This window comes from Balaenoptera physalus (assembly GCF_965194825.1).
Source record: "Balaenoptera physalus genome assembly, chromosome: 3".
Taxonomy (NCBI): domain Eukaryota; kingdom Metazoa; phylum Chordata; class Mammalia; order Artiodactyla; family Balaenopteridae; genus Balaenoptera; species Balaenoptera physalus.
Window position 1 is genome coordinate 65881048 of NC_138890.1, and position 17438 is coordinate 65898485.

Here is a 17438-nt window from a genome sequence, read left to right on the forward strand (position 1 = left end):
AACGCCTACGGCCGCGATGCCATACGCAGCGTCTGACGTCATGACGTAGACCCTAGCAACCGCGCAGGCTCGCAGCCGACACCGTTATGGCCGCCGCCGCCCTGAGGAGGATGAGGGGAGACCAGCAAGCGAAACTGCGGCCCAGGCCGGCCATCCAGGTCCCCGGAGGGCTGGCGCTGCTGCTGGTCCTGGCGCTTCTGGTCGCGTCCGCCACCATGTCCAGTGGTAAGTGGGGCGCGGCGGTAGGGAGGTCGCGGGAAGACCGGGAGAGCCCGGGCGCGGAACGCCAAGACGGGCCCGGCCAGGGAACGGGCGCTTCCGAGTGTCCGGAGCAGGTGGCGATGTCTAGAGGGGCAGGGTCTCTACAGCCCCGACGAGGGAGAGTAGGCTGTCTGAAGGGGTCTGTGGAGGTGGGGTCTCCAAGAGGCCTGAGAAGTGGGGTTGAGAGCTGCAGGGACCCAGGCAGCGAGCGTGTAGATGGGCGGGGAGGGAGGAGTGGTGGTGGTGTCTAGAGAGTCTTGTAGAATGGGTTGCCACAGAGAATGGCGGTGATGCGGTCTCCAAGATTCCTTGGAGGTGTCGATTACAAACAAAAACAAAAACGCACAACTGTAAGAACTGTGAGTTTATTCAGTGTCTTACTGAAGGCTGTAGCGGGGGGAGCCAGTTTCTCAGTTCTGAGAAATTGTTCGAAGAGGTGAGGCAGGAGCCAGGTTAATGCATGAATTTTTTGCTGGGAAAAAAACATGTAGTCAAACATCAGAAGATTACTGCTCATCATAAAGAACAGACATCTGAAGTTCATAATTTTAGTACTTTGTATGGGAAGACGCAAGATTCTGGGGTTATTGAAATTCTTCCTTAGGTATGCATCTTACTTGTCTAGGACCCGTGTATCCAAAACAGAATACTTCATCCTGTTTTTCTCCATCCTGAGTTCCCCTCAGATCCACTGTAGGTGGGCAACTGCAGTGGCTAATAGCTTGACTCTTGTAGAACTGGAATGGCATGCAACGTTTTTTTTTCTTTTTTTTCTTTACAGAGATGGGAGTTAGGAGGGTCTAGAAGAGAGCACAGAGGGGACAGGTGCTGAGGAGACAGCCGAGAGTAGGAGCTGTGGTGTCTAGAGAGAGTCCCAAGGTCAGGTGCGGGTGCCCAGGGGTCTAGCTGGGCCAAGGGAAGGCGGGGCCTTTCCAGACCGGGTGAGATCAGCGGTAAAGACGAAGGTGGGTAGGGGCACTGACCGGACTGAGCCGGTGGAATAACTTGGAGAGCGAAAGTGAAAGGAAAAGAGCTGTCTTTGAGTATTGGTGCATCTGTGAGGACTGGGAGGTTCTGGGGCTTGGTAAAGAGCCAGAATGCTGGGGCGTTGGACTCCTGAGGGGCTTGGGAGGAGAAGAAGAGTTCTGGGACAAGGGAGATTCTTTGTAAACATGGTCCCCCCCCTGCTTCATTTTAATGGATCTGTAGGATTTAAGTATTTATTTATTTATTTTTTATTGCGGTATAATTGACATATTAGTTTCAGGTGTACAGCGTAATGATTTGATGTTTGCATACACTGTGATCACACATAAGTCTAGTTACCATCCATCACCACACATAGTTAACATTTTTTTCTTATAATGAGAACTTGTCAGATTTACTCTCTTAGCAACTTTCAGATATGCAGTACAGTATTATTAACTATAGTCACCGTGCTGTACATTGCATCCCCATGACTTATTTATTTTATAAGTGGAAGTTTGTACCTTTTGATTGCCTTCACCTCCACCCTGCCCCCGTTCCCTCCAACCACCATTTTGTTCTCTGTATTTATGAGTTTAGCTTTTTTATTTGTTTTTATTTGTTTTGTTTTGGTTTTTAGATTCCACATGTAAATGAAACCATATATCTGTCTTTCTCTGACTGACGTATTTCACGTAGCATAATGCCCTCAAGATCCATCCATGTTGTTGCAAATGGCAAGATTCCATTCTCTTTTGTGGCTGAATGATAATCCACTGTGTATGTGTACCACAACTTCTTTATCCATTCATTGATCCATGGGCGCTTAGGTTGTTTCCATATCTTGGCTATTGTAAATAGTGCTGCACGATTAAGTATTCCTTTTCTTAGAAATGTTACATTGTGAATCAAGGTATTGAAGGCTTTATTGAGAAAAGAGGAAACCTGTAGACCAGGGCCTGAGACTTAGGGGAAACAAATCCACTAGTAAGAATTTATAATGATTAAGCAGTATCTTGTTTAGTAGTCCCTTTTTTATGTCAGGCCAAGACACGATCCTGCTTTTTCTGCCTAAATCTTGTTTGAGTTCAGATGAAAAACAGTATGAATGGGATAGTGTTCATTTATTTGCCAACAGGGGCTGTCTAGCCATACATTCCTGTACTACAGTGCTGCGGTTACTTACTTGGGTTTCCCCAGCAGCAGTGAGGGCAGGGCACCTGGACCACCCTCCCAGAAGTGTTTGTAAGTCTGTGGGAAAGGACTGTGGCCCATTTTCCCAAGGCCCTTTCATCGTTAGTAAAATATAATGAGGATTTCTCTGGTTGATGCAGATACTCCTGTTCCTAAAGTACTTAAGTAGCATGGTTGTTTTGGTCATTTAATCGTCTAAGAAAAAACTGACATTTAAGCATTTATATTTCTTGCTGGAGTGCTTAAGATATACAGTTTGGGGAATATGTAGCTGGTAACTGTAGTTTCAAAAACAACTTTTTCTCTTAAGAGATGGTTGAAAATTTTCTGATGTGTGGGTAAGCGAGGGTGAGTGTGGAGTATTAAGGTGTCCTCTTGTCTTTTTTTATTTGTTAGGGCCCCATAAACATTGCTCCAACTATACTGGGACATTTCAGGGAATGGTTTTCTTTTATTAAGTTTTTGTATATATCAATTTTAAAATCAGATTATTCCCTACTGAAAATAACTTAAATGAAAACTGACGTGTATGCTTTTAATAGGGAAGCAGCTCCATTGTAGTACAGTGTAGCATGTGTAAAGCTTTGGGTAATATAAATGTTCTTTGTAAGTGTGCCTTATGGTAAAGTGATTTCAAAGTAATTACTCTTGTAATAAGAAAATTAAAGTCTAGCTAGACTATATTGCATTCCAAACTTCAAGTAAGCATAGGAAGTTAGAAAGTTTCCATATCAGATTTATTTAAACTTGTTCCATATTAGGTTTCTTAAAATTTCAGTGCTTGGGTGTATTCTTGGCAATCTGTAAGATTTTTTACAGATGTTTTTGTTTTGATAAAGTTTAAAAAAATTAATGTAAGTGTTATTTTGGATCACTGGATGCTCACCGTATGACCTAGTCTTGCCATGCCATTTCAAAAGTGCCTACTTTCTACATTGACCATCATATTGCTCCTAGATGTTGCCTAAATTTATTTAATGTGTAATGTATTTAATTTTTAAGGCATTGTTTCCCAGAATTCAGTGTGTGAATGAATTCTCAGGGTCTTCTGCATTCTTGTTTGAGAAATATTGATATAGTTTATTTTAAGGCAGTTTTTAAAAAGGTACCAGTAGGAGAGAATTAAATTAAAAAATTTTAATTTTTAAAGTGTTAAGTTTTAACTAGAGAGGTAATATCAAATAGGAAAGGGTAGAAATGGAACATACATCAATATTTAGAAGTCTAAAGTTATATATATATATATATATATATATATATATATATATATATAAAAACTCAAACAATTAAATCCATAAAGTCAGAGTTATCACTTTGTTCTGAATACTCTTTATAGCTGACTGGATCAGCCTCTTTCATTTGAAGGAGTGGCAGTCCAGGAGGTTGATCTAATTTACATCAAATGTTTCAGATGAAGTCCTAGTTTGTTTTCTTGTATATAACATCCACGTGTTTGTTTTTTTTTTTTTGCTGCGTTTCACGGCATGTGGTATCTTAGTTCCCCAACTAGGGATCGAACCCTTGACCTCTGCAGTGGAAGCGCCGAGTCTTAACCACTGACCGCTAGGGAAGTCCCAACTTCCACATTTTTACTCCTTGAACAGTATTTATTAACTCTGCTCCTACTTGGTGCTAGGTATTGGAGTTACAACAACAAATAGGGTGATGTTGGAGATATCCTTAGAAGAGTGGTGGGGTTTTACCTGGCTGAGAACTATGAGAAAGGCTTTTCAGAGGGTGTAGTAGGTGCAAAAACGCTACTTGGGAAGCAGTGTAGGATTTGTGGTGAGAGTTGAGCATTTTCAATAAATATTTATTGAATGCTTGCTATCTGTTAAGTAGGCAGTGGGGATAGAATAGTTAGGAAGATTAGTAGGAGATAACAGCATTGAGATAATGGGGACCATATCATATAGGATCTTATAGGCTATTATAAAGACTTTGAATTTCACTCTTGAGAGAAATGGAGAGCTACTAGATGGTTTTAAGCAGAGGAGTAACGTCATCTAAGTTAAGTTTTTACAGGATGACTCTGGCTGTTATGTTGAGAGTGGACACTAGGGGTTAAGGTAGAAGCAGACAGATCATTTAGAAGACTACCATAATAATCCAGGTGAGATTGTGGTGGCTTCGGCTAGGCAGTAGCAATGGAGGGGTGAAAACTCTTCAAATTCTGCATATATTTTGAAGGCAGAGAAACAGATTGGATGTGGGGTGTTAAAATAATGACTCCAAGGCTTTTGGCTTGAGTAACAGAAAAATGGAGTTGCCGTTAACTGAGAGGGAGACTATAGATAGAACAAGTTTTTGTTTTTGTTTGTTTGTTTTTTCTTTTTGGAGTGGGGAGTAAAAATGCATTTCTTTAACCTTTTCATTCTGAAATAATTGTAGATTCACTTGCAGTTGTAAGAAATAAAATACAGAAATTCTGTGTACCCTTCACCCAGTTTTTCCCAGTGATAACATCCTGCAGAACTGTAGTACAAAATCACAACCAGGATACTGATATCGATACAATCAAGATACAGAGCATTTCCATCACCATAAGGATCTTTCCTGTTGCTCTTTTATAGTCACCCTCACTTTCTTCCTATCCCTACTCCCTCCTGAAATCCTGGCAACCACTAATCTTTTTTATTTCTATAATATTATCATTTTATGAATGTGATATATGGGATCATATGGTATGTAACTTTTTGGGATTGGCTTTTTTCACCTAGCATAATTCTCGGGAGAGTCTTCTAAGTTGTTTCATTTGTCTATAGTTTGTTCCTTTTAATTGCTGAGTAATATTCCATGGTATGGATGTACTACACTTTGTTTAACCATTCATCCATTGAAGGACATCTGGGTTGTTTCCAGTTTTTGGCTATTATGAATAAGGCTGCTATAAACATTTATGAACAGAATTTTATGTGAACATAAGTTTTCATTTCTCTGGGATAAATGCCCAGGACTGTAACTGCTGGGTCATATGGTAGTTGCACATTTAGTTTTTTAAGAAACTGCCAAGCTGTTTTCTGGAATGGTCGTCCTATTTTACATTACCAGCAGCAACATATGAGTGATCTTGTTTCTCTGCATCCTTGCCAACATTTGGCATTGTCATTATTTTTTATTTTAGCCATTCTGATAGGTGTGCAGTGATATCTCATTGAGGTTTTTTTAAAAAAATTAATTAATTAATTAATTTTTGGCTGTGTTGGGTCTTCGTTGCTGTGTGCAGGCTTTCTCTAGTTGGGGTGAGCGGGGGCTACTCTTCGTTGAGGTGCATGGGCTTCTCATTGTCGTGGCTTCTCTTGTTGTGGAGCACAGGCTGTAGGTGCACAGGCTTCAGTAGTTGTGGGACGTGGGCTCAGTAGTTGTGGCTCACGGGCTCTAGAGCACAGGCTCAGTAGTTGTGGCGCACGGGCTTAGTTGCTCCGCGGCATGTGGGATCTTCCCGGACCAGGGATCGAACCCGTGTCCCCTGCATTGGCAGGTGGATTCTTAACCACTGTGCCACCAGGGAAGCCCTCTCATTGAGGTTTTAATTTGCATTTCCCTAATGGTTAACATCTTTTCATGTGCTTATTTGCCATCTGTATATTCTTTTTGGTGAAATGTCTCTATGTCTTTTGCCCATGTTCTAATTGGATTGTTTACTTTTTCACATTATGTATTCTAGATACTAGGCCTTTGTTGGGTATGTGGCTTACAAATATTTCTCCCACTTTGTAGCTTGTCTTTTCATCCTCACAGGAAGGTCTTTCACTGAAAAAAGTTTTTAAATTTTGATGGAATTGGGCTTCCCTGGTGGCGCAGTGGTTAAGAATCTGCTTGCAAATGCAGGGGACACGGGTTCGAGCCCTGGTCTGGGAAGACCCCACATGCCACGGAGCAACTAAGCCCGTGCGCCACAACTACTGAGCCTGTGCTCTAGAGCCCGCGAGCCACAACTACTGAGCCTGCGTGCCACAACTACTGAAGCCTGTGTGCCTAGAGCCCGTGCTCCACAACAAGAGAGACCACCGCAATGAGAAGCCTGCATACTGCAACGAAGAGTAGCCCCCACTTGCCACAACTAGAGAAAGCCCATGCGCAGCAACGAAGACCCAACGCAGCCAAAAATAAATAAATAAATTAAAAAAATTTTTTGATGGAATTCAATTTATGAATTTTTCCTTTTATGTATTTTTGGTATCAGGTCAAAGAATTTGTTGCCTAGTCCTAGATTCTGAAGATTTTGTCCTAAGTCTTTTAAAAAAAATCTGTGTAGTTTTACGTTGAAATTTGTGATACATTTTTAGTTAATTTTTGTAAAAGGTGTGAGACTTAGGCTGAGGTTCGTTTAGCTTGTTAATATGGTGGATTACATTGATTTTTGAGTATTGAGCCAGTCTTGCATCCCTGGAATAAACCTTAGTGATCATGGAGTATCATTCTTTTCATATATTGCTGATTTCTTTGTTGTTGTTGTTTTTTTTTTTTTTTGGCTGCACTGCGTGGCTTGTGGGATCTCAGTTACCCGTCCATGGATTGAACTTGGGCCATGGCAGCGAAAACCCGGGATCCTAACCACTAGGCCACCAGGGAACTTTATGTTAAAGTTGATTTCTTTTTTTAAAAAATTTATTCATTTATTTATTTTCGGCTGCATTGGGTCTTTGTTGTTGCACGCGGGCTTTCTCTAGTTGCGGTGAGTGGGGCTACTCTTTGTTGTGGTGCGCGGGCTTCTCATTGTGGTGCCTTCTCTTGTTGCGGAGCACGGGCTCTAGGTGCGCGGGCTCAGTAGTTGTGGCGCACGGGCTTAGTTGCTCCGCGGCATGTGGGGTCTTCCCGGGCCAGGGCTCCAACCCATGTCCCCTGCATTGGTAGGTGGATTCTTAACCACTGCACCACCAGGGAAGTCCTAAAGTTGATTTCTATTTGCTAATATTTTGTTAAGGATTTTTGCATTTCTGTTCATGAAAGATATCAGTCTGTAATTTTCTTATTCTGTAGTGGCTTTGGTTTTGGTATCAGGATAATAATATTAGCTTCATAAAATGAATTGTGAAGTGTTCCCTCCTCTGCAAGTCTCTGGAAGAGATTGTGTAGAATTGGTGTTAATTCTTCATTAAACATTTGGTAGAATTCTCCAGTGAAACCATCTAGGCCAGGAGATTTGATTTTGGGGAGTTTTAAAATTAAAAATTCAGTTTCCTTAATAGTTAAAGGGCTATTCAAATTATGTGTTTTGTATGCGGTAAATTGTGGTACTTTGTGTTGTCAAGACTCTGGTCTTAAACTTTCTCTTTTAGTTGGCTTTTTATGACATTGCTCTGGCAGGGGAGGTGGGGATTGGTGCACATTACTGGCAGGTAGAGCTAGAAATCTAGGGTCTCCGCTTGATCTGTGTTGACACCTGAAGGGTGGTGGTGGTCCTGTTAGTTCTGGGCAGGGGTGGGAGTTTTGGCTCCCCTCATGGTCTGCACTGAAATATTGTTGGGGGTGGCCTCATTACTGCTAGACCATGGTTAAAGTCTTGACTGTTCACTAGGCCTCCTCTGACATCATTCTATTGTGGAGGGGAAAGGGCACCTCATTACAGCTTGGTGAGGGTGGAAATCTAGGCTCCCCACTCGGTCTTTGCTGGTGTAGGTGTGAGTGGAGCCACAGCTTTTTCTGTGTTGTTTGCTTGGAGTAGAGCAGTCACTGTCTAGAAGTTTTCTTTCTTGCTAGGCTGCCTCTCTCCTGATCTCCTGGCAAGAGAGAGCAGGCTTTTTGGGTGGCCCTTTTTGTCCATACCCCTGGTGTTTCCAGGTTGCTGGGCTCTTCAGCTCAAGTCTGGAATACGTCAGGTAAAAAGAAAATCCAGAAAAGTCACCACTGGGTTGTTTCTCATGTCCTGAGGTCTCTAAACACTCTGCCTTATTCTTTCCACCTTTCAGAGTCGTCTTATGTTATTTTATATGTAATATGCAGGGTTTTAATTTGTTTTTAGTGGGCAGAATAGGGAAAAATACATCTACTCCATCTTCCTGGAAGTCAAAGTCAGAATTCATTTTGAACATGTTAATTTGAATGACAGACGTCTAAGAGGAGATGTCAGGGAGGCAGTTGGACTTATGAGCCTAGAGTTCTGGTAGTACATGGAAGTTCTCTTCTGATGGCTTCATTTTTCTCAGAGAAGTTAGGAAGTGATGTTAGCCTTTAAAAATGAGGACAACAGAGAAGGTGTTAGAAGTTTGAGGACAGAGGAAAATGTGAATGGTCTACTAAGGGAGTAGAAGGGTGAACGGACTAGGAAAATACAGTATAATTGCTGACAGCATTACATGTATATCTCAGTTTTGGGCATTGAATTTAAAATGAAATAAAAAAATGAAAAAATGAAAAAATTAAAAAGAAATAAATTGAAATAAAAAATGAAATATTCATCAGATAACAATTGCCTTGCCAGATGGTAACAACTTAAGCAGCATAAGAGACCTACTGCATTACATAGCCTGCCACTGTAAGAAAAAGAAAAGAAAGAATAGAGAGGGGTTTAACTTTAGGTCACAGTGGCAAAGTTCACACAAAGCTTGTACCCTCTGTTTTCATTTCACAGAGGTTTGACTTCAGTACCCAGACTCTACCCCAACCCCAGAACAGAAAGACAGGTGGCTGATCCTAGCTTAGTGAAAAATTTAGGTATATGTGCTTCTAGCTTGGTGGAGATAAATTTGAAGATTTCAGTTTAATGTTCTCTATTTACTTATTTTAGCTCTATCACAGGCTGATTCGCTGAGCCAGACTGTACTCAAGACACATGTTTCTTCTCCAAATACGAATGCTTTAACAAATGAAAACCAAACCAAACCTTCTATTTCCCAAATCAGCACCACTCTCCCTCCCACAACTAGTACAGAAAAAAGTGGAGTGGCGTCTCTGTCCCCTCATCCCTCGCCTACTACTTCTCTGTCCCAAGAGGAAGCTGATAACAATGAAGATCCTAGCATAGAGGAGGAGGATCTTCTCACACTGAATAGTTCTCCGTCCACTGCCAAAGACACTCTGGACAATGGAGATTATGGAGAACCAGACTACGACTGGACCACCAGCCCCCGGGACGATGAGTCCAATGAGGCCTTGGAAGAAAACAGGAGCTATATGGAAATTGAACAGTCAGTGAGACCTTTTAAGACCCCACCCTCAAATATAGAAGAAGAAGATAGCCATTTCTTTTTCCATCTTATTATTTTTGCTTTTTGTATTGCTGTTGTTTATATTACATATCACAACAAAAGGAAGGTAAGTTTGGGATTTTTCACCCCCTCTAGTTGCCCTCTATCATCTCAGTCATATTTCTTATTAATACTTTTGCTGATTCAGAGTTTTTTCTTTTTTGGTCAGGTTTCAATTGATGGTAAAATATCAAGATGTCTCATGTCAGTTTATAAATGTGTGGTGTATTTTAACAAATGAAAGACAGAATGCTTTACTACATGTGCTTCTAAAAAAAGAAGCCAAAATATTTTTATTGAGCAAAACCAAAGCCCAGTGATTTTTTTAAAAAAAGGTTTTGTATCTTAACTTAGCATTGCTACTTCATTGGGAGTACTTGTGGAGAGAGATTGTTAATTTAGGACTTCTAATTTATTAAGCACTGAACTTAATGATATTTTGATAACTTTTTTCCCTGGTTGTTAAAATATTACATGTCTTTTTTAGGGACACAGAAAAGTGTAGAAAAGAAAATATAAGCTACTACCCAAAGCTGAGCATTATTAATATTTTGGTATATTTCTGGTCTGTAAATGTGTGTATAGTTCAGACATATATGTGTATGTTAATTTTTAAATGAATTTGATTATTTCATATAGAGTTTTGTATCTTGCCTTTTACCTAACAAATCATGAGCATTTTTCATATCATTAATAATCTTTAAAAACATGATTTAATAGCTACATAATTTATTTGGCTATTTTCCTGCTGAGTATTTAGATAGTTTTCAATTTTTGGTTCAGAAATAATATTGTGATGAACACTGCTGTACTGGAATTGGTGTGTTGGACTACATGAGGCAGAGGAGGCATAAATAGGACTGGATGGATAATTTAGTGTGAGGGTTCATCTGGGCACTGTGTAGTCCCAGAGCTAAATAGTTAAGCTTTTTAAACATTTAAAGGGAGATCAAGCACAATGCCCTTTTTAATACTTATTGGCCAGGAAATCTCAGTCTTGACTTTGTTGTACCTTGCTTTGTCATTCCTGGCAGCCACCTTCCCCTTTGGGACCTTTTTCTCACTTGCGAAATGATAGAACTGGACCAGAGAATTTCACAATGCCTTCCAGCTTTGAGAATCAGTGATTCTAATATTTTGCTTGTTGTTTTGACTTAGAAAACAAGCAAACAAACCCTTTGGTTATTTGTGGTTTAGTGGTCTATCACTAGCTCTGTAAATATTTGTAGATGGACAAAATTTTGAATGCCAGTGATATTTTATTCCAGTGTTTAGTGTTGGACCATCTCTATTATAAATACCTAAGGGACTTGTTAAACAGGTAGGTTCCTGGACTCCACTGCAATCTGCTAACTCATCTCTGAAGAGAGAGGCCAGGAATCAGTCTTTAATAGGCATTCCTATGTACATTAAAATTTAAAAAGCACTCTCACCTTGTTTACAAGATGGAAAACAAAGTAGCCCTTTTGTTGACATTTTACTTTTGTATTTGGGAACCTAAGAGAGAGATACTTCACTTGTTATAAAAAACTTTTAGCATGTTCTCTATTTTCTTTTTTGCATATCTGATTTATTTTGCTTTATTCCAGATTTTCCTTCTGGTTCAAAGCAGGAAATGGCGTGATGGTCTTTGTTCCAAAACAGTGGAATATCATCGTCTAGACCAGAATGTTAATGAGGCAATGCCTTCTCTGAAGATTACCAATGATTATATATTTTAAAGCACTGTGATTTGCGTTTGCTTATTACGTAATTTTATTTGCTTGACTTTTTATATGATATTGTGCAGATGTTCACCATTGGCAGTTAGTACTTAAATGAGAGGTGGGCCTCTCTTTATTTTGCCTTGGTGCTTTGGAAGTTAAGTATCATGAACAAGGAGTATATAATTTTTTTATCTACATTTTTAGAGTTGAAATCAATCAGGTGTCCAAAATGTGGAGCTAAGCATTACCTGTTTTTATTGTTTTAGATTTCTTTATTGTGCTTTTTCTGGAAGTGTTAGTAATGCTACTTTTAAAAGATCCCAAACTTACAATTAAATTCTAACACATCTGATACTGCTGACTCAGATTCTCTTTCTGCCATCCAAATACTGTTTCTTAAGCACACATTTCTTTGTGCTGTCAAACTGTATCTTTGTATGTAAGGATGTATGTAATAATGCTTTATATATAAGTAAGATTTTTTTTCTTCCAGGAAAATTGCTTTGGATATTTTTGGATAACTTATACATAATTTATTATTGCTCATTCTGACCACAATTTTAAGTAACACATTAATAAATTTGTCTAGAAATTCTGGCAGTAGAGACTCTGCAGTTTGCAGTGGACATAAATAAAATGTTATAGAGAGCATTTTTTGGTTTGAATTACTGAATTAAATTTAGAGGTAGAAATTGTCATAAAATTTTAAATACGTGAGTAATTGCTTTTACTTAGCAACTGATTGTAGTATGGGTTTCTCCAAGCTTTCAAGCTAGGGGCAGAGTTTAAAATTATACCATATTTGTTCACTTGTTTATTTTTTTATAGTAAGTTTGAATAAATTTTGGGGGCCATGTCACTTAAATAATATTGTATCTAAGTCTTTCAAATTAAAATTATACCTGAATGAAGTTGTTTGTATACATGAAGGATATATGTGTACGCTGACTCTTTCTCCCCCTGTATTTGTTTTGTTTTCTTGTTCTTTTTTAATAGAAACTGGAAATTATTTACTGTATTTAATTTTAGCCTATCTTTCTATCATAAGGAGTTGATCAATATGTAAATATGTGATTTGAAACCTGGTTGACTTCTTACAAGTGTCACGACAACTTTTTGGAAAACATAACCCCTAATATATGTTAAACACCACTCACAAAGCCCGGATGAGCCAGTGGGCATGCGGTTTGTGTAGAGATGGAAGAGGCAGGGCAGTCCATTGTTGCTCTCGGGTGGACAATTTACTGTTATAATAAGGAAGGGAAGCAGAGTGGAAATACACCTGAACTGATTTATTGCAGTAATTTTTTTCATATCTGAAATTGTATTATTTAATATTTTGAATAAGATTTTAAAAAATAAATGGCAAAGATATAAATCCATGATTTTATAATGTGTTTCATTTTAATGATGGCATGGTGTCCTTCATTTGGGTCGTGACAGATGGGTAGTGCTGTGTCTGGGAGGAAGGTAAGCTGATTAGCTTGCTTTTATTCCTTTTAGCAATAGGACTGTGCTTCTATGAATTCCACGTACATTTCTAGATCTTACTTTAGGTCTAGTTTACTGTTATGTACTGAAGTTTATTGAAAACTGTAGCAAAGTAGGATTGCAAAGAAAAGTAAAGCAGCTAAATCAATGTGCACTTCTAGCATCCTAGCTTCCCTGTTGTCTCCCTGTTGAAGCCCCCCGATCCTGGAGGATCATCCCCCTTAGTGGATCTGGTGTTCTTGGCTGCTTCCTGATGGCAGTCTTTGCTACCCATGTCCCAGTGCTGCAATCAAGTAGCCTCTGACTTTTGGAGCATCAGACTGTACGTTGATTTAAAATGCTGCCAGTGTCTTACAGAGGCACCCAAGCCACTGGTCTATAAATGTGTATATAATTCACACATATGTGTATGTTAACAATTTTTAAATGAATTTGACCTCTATAGCGTTTTGTATCTTGCTTTTTACCTAACAGATCCTATCATTAATATTCTTTAAAAACATTTAATAGCTACATAATTTATTTAGCTATTTTCCTCTTGAATGTTTAGATGGTTTCCAATTTTTGGTTCAGAAATAATATTGTGGTGAACATTTCTGTACTGGAATTGGTTTGTTGGGTTAAATGAGGCAAAGGCGTAAACAGGATTGAATGGCACAGATAAGACCCACATTTGAGTCTTACAGCACTAATATATCCTACTTACATGTGGTATTGTCTGTTGCCTTCTTTCAGTGTCGGTTTCTGGAGAGGCCAGGAGCACTGCACCAAATGTTGGTACTAACGGCAAAATAGAAAACACTTTAGTTTCTGTGTCTGTATCTTATCTGGAAAAGAATGTGTTGGAAGTTGTGAGGCAGACAGAAACAGACATTTAGAATTTGTGCAGGCAAGCATGTCTTGACTGGGGTTTTGATTTTAGATGTGAACTCAAGAGGGTGAGTGCAAGCTCTTTAGTAGAATGTGTGCAGGAGGCGGCCCTCGCTATGGTTTGCTCCACAGAGTGTGAGCTTGAGAACTGAGACTGGCCCTTACTCATCTCTAGCCCCTTACTCAGCACTGCATAACACCTGCTAGGCCCCTTGAAATCATTCGATGACATACTTGCGAAATTAGATGAGAAGAAAACAGGCCCTGCACTGGCTCATGTAGTTGGCATACGGTCTAATACTACTAACATCTGGGACCTAGCACTGCAGGCAGTGGGGGAGAACCAAGATGTAGTGTGTGAGCTTTATCTGAATATCCACATTCCTACATGAGGCTAAAGCCCACATTAATTGTGTGAGATATCACCTCTTCATTCAAATCCCAGGTTCTGGTCAAAGCAGCTGCTGCCTATGAAGGTGAAGGCATGGAGAAGGTTACTGCAGGCACAGCTGCTAAAGTGTTCTGGTTCTCTCTCTTTACCTCTCTGGCTGACTTTGCCTTTTGTATTTCGCCTTTTGCCCTCTCTCAGTCCTATCTGGTGGTGCAACAGTTTGCCTTCTTTTCAGCAGTAAGCTGAAAACGGTGTGGGAACTTCCCAGCAGAAATTCAAGAGGTTAAAAATATCTTGTGAGGGCCAGACGTCTTCCAAGGGAGCTGAAAATGGGGCTGTCCTGAGGTTTGAGGTCAGTCTGTAGCTAGATTCTGTTCACCTGTCGTTTTACTTACTTGACATTTACTTACTTGAGGAGGGGAAGTTGCTAGGATAGATTGTGGAAATGGAGCTGGGGCCATTTCCGACTCCCCTCTCAAGAGCCCTGTGTGGTGGTGACCTGCTGTCTAGGCTGCTGAAGTGACTCCAGGGAGCCTGAATTTGGACCCATAAGCAGCAGCTTTTACCCCAGCTTTTATCCACCTCTCTTCCAGCTCCCTCCTAAGGAGTCCCAGACCCCTCTGCCACTATTGATGAGGTTTCAGATTTAAAAGCCCTTGCTTCTTAGGAAGCCTTTCTCTACCTAACACACTAGTATTTCTGCTCTGAAACCCTATGGATCTTTCTCTCAAAACCCCAAAACTCCCTCATTTCTCTGCTGGGAAACCTAGAGATGCCGTGTTCTGGGAATCCTTTACTTCCTGCATGCCCTTCTAATAAGGCCCTTTGTGCTTCTCTCCCAGGCTACCCTTCAGAATGTGGATTGGACAGCACTCCCGAGACCCTTCCAAAGGAGGCAGTGCCTTGCAGTGGGTTAGAGCTCTGGTGGGCCCTGTGTCAGACAGTTCTGGGTTGGATTCCCACCCTAGGCCTGACCTCAAGACTCAGAGTCCCTCACATGCCATTTTGCAGCCTCCAGGGAGAGGCCAAACACATTTCCTGATCCCCTGGGAGTGAGGAAGGGTCCGGGATCTCCAGGGCTAACTTGAACGTCCCTGGGCTTTGCTGAGGCTAAGGACGTCCTGGCCCACATTGCACCTACCTGCTCTTCTAGGAAGCCAGACCTGGGGAGAAATGGAGGGGAAGGAGGAGTGTGGGATGAGGTCAAGGCTGGATGACTTTGGTCTGAGCTCTGTGTTTGCATTAGCCTCCTACCTTATAAAATGGGCAACTGGTTAGCTTCCGGGTTTGTCAGGAAGAAAAAATGGATTTATGTTTGTGAAAGGACTTTGTGTACGGGGAGGAGTTTCCAACATATCACTGACGACAGAAGAGCCAGCTTGAGCCTTGGGCCCACCAAGGAGTGAGAGCCCGAAGGAGCTGCTAGAAGCTGCCCACAGTCCTGGGACTGACTGCCCAGCTCCCCTGGGGCTCCCTGGAACCATGCAGCTTGTCAGAGCTGGGCTTATACCCTGTCATCCAGGCTTGTACAGCCTGCTAGGGAACAGATGGGGCTTCCTTGGAGCCTCCCAACCCCATTCCCTCTTCCCATCCTCATCCTTTCCCTGAAGCAAGGCCAAAGGGTCCTTCCCATTATGCCCTGGGCTGTTCCCAAGAACTTTGTCTAAAGGCAGTGAGACCCAGGACCCCAGGGAGGGTTGCTTTTAGGCTCCTCAGTGTGCCTGAGCTAAGGGAGCCTGCAGCTCTGCCGGGGGTGAGGGTTGGGAGGTATGCAAGGACGGAGGCAGGGCTTGGGAGCCGAGGTTCACCCTCAGGTGTCTACCTTCTGCCATTACCACAGCATCGCACTGAAAGCCAAACACCTGGGCTCCTTTCACTCCGGCTCTGTGCTGTGAGCTGGGGGTGCCAGTAGGTTAAGGCAGACACTGTCTCTGTCCCCATGGTGCCCTCTGTCAGGCAGAGAAGAAAAGGAATTAAGCAGTCACAGTGAAGTGTGATGAATGTTATACGCCAAATACCAGACTGCACCTTTTTTTAAAAAAAATTTTTGACCACGCTGCTTGGCTTGTGGGATATTAGTTCCCTGACCAGGGATTGAACCCCGGCCCATGGCAGTGAAAGCACAGAGTCCCAACTACTGGACTGCCAGGGAATTCCCTCACCTTTGTTTCTTCATGGTCAAGGTAATTTAGACTTATTACAATAGCAACTAACAGTGAGGGCTTCCCATGGATCAGCTACTCACTCTTCCGTGTGTGCACACTGGCCAAATAAGGTAGTTACTATTATTATCCCCATTTCACAGATAAGGAAACAAGCACACAAGTGACTTGCCTGATGTCATAGAGCTGATAAGAGAGAGCTGGAGTTTGAATTAAGGTAAGGTCTGACTCCAGACTCCCTGTTTTTTTTCTTTTTTAATCACAAATTGTCTGTTATTATAGAAAATGAGACAGCTACACAAAAGAAGAAAGATTATCCAAAGCTCCTGTCCCCTTAGGCCCTAAACATTTAGGTATATTCTCGTTTTCTTCCTTTAAAAATTGCTTTTATTATGAATATAACATAACACACTATAAGAAAATGCATCAAACAAATATACAGCTTAACAAATTATTAAAGAGCAAATGCTTATGTAGCTATTGTCCAAGCAGAGAAATAGAATTTTGCCAACATCCCACGCTCCTTTTCCCAATCATCCCCCTCCCTCCGTAGGGAGTTATTGTTTTGACCTTCATGGCAATCACTACCTTGCTTTTCTTTTTAGATTTGCCATGTAAATATATATTCCTAAACACTACAATTTAGTAAGTTTTGGACTTTCATATAAATTGAATCATACAGTATGCATTGTGTATATTCTTTCGTGACTAGCTTCTTTCATTCTACATTATGATGGTGAGATTCATCTTAGTTCAGCATGTAGCCGTAGTTTATTCACTTTCATTGCTGAATGGTATTCTATTGTAAAAATATACTGCAATATATTTATCTAGTCTACTGTTGATGGACATTTGAGTTATTTCCAGTTTCAAACTATTATGGATGATACTATTAGGAACATTCTTGTACATATACACGTTTATATACACATTTTTTGTTGCTTGCAGGAGTGTTTGCATTTCTGCTGGGTATATACCTAGGAGTTGAATTGCTGGATGCATACATTCAACTTGAATAGCTAATGTCAAACAATTTTCTCAAGTTGATTGAACCAATGTACACTCCTTCTTCTAGCAGGGTGTGAGAGTTCCTGTTGCTCTACATTCTTGCTAACACTTAGCATTGGTTAGTGTTCTTAATTTTAGCTAGTCTGGTGGATATCTCATTGTGCTATTATTGTGGTTTGACTTTGCAGTTCCTTAATGA

At 40.8% G+C, this 17438-nt stretch overlaps 1 protein-coding gene across 1 annotated transcript; it reads left to right on the forward strand.

Moving 5' to 3' along the window:
• Positions 1–41: 41 nt before the first annotated feature.
• On the forward strand, positions 42–12699 carry LOC309657400 (keratinocyte-associated transmembrane protein 2). The gene is made up of 3 exons (XM_082454802.1): positions 42–225; positions 9152–9678; positions 11201–12699. Exons 1-3 carry the CDS (start codon positions 87–89, stop codon positions 11330–11332), a joined length of 798 nt encoding a protein of 265 aa, XP_082310928.1. The 5' UTR covers positions 42–86; the 3' UTR covers positions 11333–12699.
• The last annotated feature ends 4739 nt before the right edge of the window (positions 12700–17438 follow it).